The sequence below is a fragment of the Sander vitreus genome, unplaced genomic scaffold (genome assembly GCF_031162955.1).
Source record: "Sander vitreus isolate 19-12246 unplaced genomic scaffold, sanVit1 ctg201_0, whole genome shotgun sequence".
NCBI classification, from domain to species: domain Eukaryota; kingdom Metazoa; phylum Chordata; class Actinopteri; order Perciformes; family Percidae; genus Sander; species Sander vitreus.
Window position 1 is genome coordinate 400,001 of NW_027595404.1, and position 2,500 is coordinate 402,500.

General features: G+C 48.0%; 1 protein-coding gene across 1 annotated transcript in view; it reads right to left on the minus strand.

The window, feature by feature from the left end:
- mtx1a (metaxin 1a) overlaps positions 1–2,500 on the minus strand; it is a gene marked incomplete at its 5' end in the record, with an annotated part of 24,476 nt that overhangs the window by 1,648 nt on the left and 20,328 nt on the right. Inside the window, one exon of the mRNA XM_078244299.1 lies at positions 1,650–1,807. Coding sequence (XP_078100425.1) covers positions 1,650–1,807 — 158 coding nt within the window. The remainder of the gene's footprint in view (positions 1–1,649; positions 1,808–2,500) is intronic.

Here is a 2,500-nt window from a genome sequence, read left to right on the forward strand (position 1 = left end):
TGTACTCAGGTGTGTTCAGCAGTCTGAGCTGATGTCTCCTGTAGTCAGGTGTGTCCAGCAGTCTGAGCTGATGTCTCCTGTAGTCAGGTGTGTCCAGCAGTCTGAGCTGATGTCTCCTGTAGTCAGGTGTGTCCAGCAGTCTGAGCTGATGTCTCCTGTAGTCAGGTGTGTCCAGCAGTCTGAGCTGATGTCTCCTGTAGTCAGGTGTGTCCAGCAGTCTGAGCTGATGTCTCCTGTAGTCAGGTGTGTTCGGTGACCAGAGCAGACGTAGTCACGTCTCTCGCCAAACAATGTCTACTCATTTTAATGAAATGAGCTGGTTTGACCACTAGACCAGAACACAGGACCTTCTTCCTGTATTTACTTTCTTGCTCCCACCCCCCAGACATATCTGACCAATAAGAGGGCTGGACGTTCTTGCGTGATTTGTAGGCATTTTGGAAAAAGGCGTCAAGAACGAAAGTGACAAAAACACGCGGCTGTGGTATTAGAGCGAGCGGAGGGAACAGCTCCGATACTGAACACAGAAGATCCATTTCAGCTGCTTATGGAATTAACTTTGGACCCAAAAACGTCCTTTGTTCATTTCTTATACTGCACTGTCAATTGTATTCTCGTCTTTTATCTAGTGGGATTTTTCAACCGATAACGGACATATTTCTGAGACTTTCTCCAACGCGGGTGTGACGCAGATGTTATGATCACATCTAAAGGAAATCAGTTGGAACTGTTTAGGATTTTGCAAAGTCTGCCTGATCAAACTGAGTCTTATAGCGACGGCTATAGAGGCCCGATCCCAAAGTCCAGACTCACAGACTTTGCTGCGCGTTCTCGCGAAATCCCCAAGAGCTTAGGGTTGTCCCAATGTCGAATGTCAAAGGGCGTGAGGGTTTGAGGACACACTTACCGAGCCCTTTCCGTGAGTCTGCATCCATGCACACTTCACCAAAGGGAATTACCCACAGTTCAAAGCGTTGTGGCGTTTACTGCAGAGACTTTAGGGAAATCCGGGAATTACAAAAGGTCAACAACAGCAGGACACACGACCACGGAGCAGACCAGCCTGTTCAGCTCGTAAAACAAGAGGCTGAAAACGTGGAATCAGGCCGCCGTCTCCTGGGCCTCGGCCGTGTGGACAGCTACACACGTCAAATGAAAATACCCAAACCGGCAAGTGTCAGAGACATCTTTGTTATTAAACGTCGGCAAGGTAACATGTGATCTGGTGAAGTGCTGTCCCAATCCCATGTCTACCTATCTGAGCCTATGTGGCCTCACACACTCACTCCTCAGCACCTGAGATCAGTTAGTCTGGGAGTCCTCAGGGCTCACTTTGGGGTTGGACCAACATAGGTAAAGAGAAGTACTTCCACTCTCAGTCACATGTCCCTGCGGGGCCCGTGGTGGATGAGATGGTGAGGAAATATTTGTTTATTTTTATCATTTTTAACTGCTCTAAATATATAAATAAAGCTGCCTTGACTAAAAACCAAGAAAACACCGACATGAATCCAGTAAACACGGAGCACATTCGTCTCTTCACACAGTTTCCATTTTCTCTCCTTCAGACAAACAATGACACACTCTGTTTACAAGAAGTCATGTGACTCACCTCGCTGTTTATATATGAATATATATTTGATGTGTACCTCGGCCGTCTCGGGGGAAGTAGAGCAGCAGGATGTTGCTGCAGAAGTTGCTCAGGTTGTCCAGAGACTTGAGATGCTGCTGAAGTTTCCCGTTGGGCAGTTTGGACTTCAGGACGGGAGCCAAGTGACCGAAGACGTAGGCATCCAGAGAGGAAGGCCTGCAGATACACACACACAGACACACACAGAGACACACACAGAGACACACACACACAGAGACACACACAGAGACACACAGAGACACACAGATACACACACACACACACAGAGACACACAGATACACACACACAGAGACACACACACAGACACACAGAGACACACACACAGACACACACACACACACACAGACACAGAGACACACAGAGACACACACAGAGACACACAGATACAGAGACATACACACACACACACACACACACACACACAGAGACACACAGATACACACACACAGAGACACACACACAGACACACACAGAGACACACACACACACACAGACACACAGATACACACACAGACATAGAGACACACAGAGACACACAGCTTAAATGTTACAGCAGAAACAACACATAGCTCAGAGATTCTATAATAGAAGTGAAGTCCCGCCCCTTCCTGTGTCCAGGGTGGGACTTTATTTCAGTCTAAATGTGTCCGGTGGTGAGGGGGGAGAGACAGATAATGTTTAGATCCTGAGTGAAGGGTATCAGATTAAAGGTGAAACGTCCCGCTGCGTTTCCGCTGTGTTTGGCGTTTTTAGCCCCCAACGTCGCCTCCCAGGCAACGCAGCAATGGTTATGTTAGGCATGGGTTAAGGTGAGGGTTAGCTGCCTGTAAGGCAACGTTGGGGGCTAA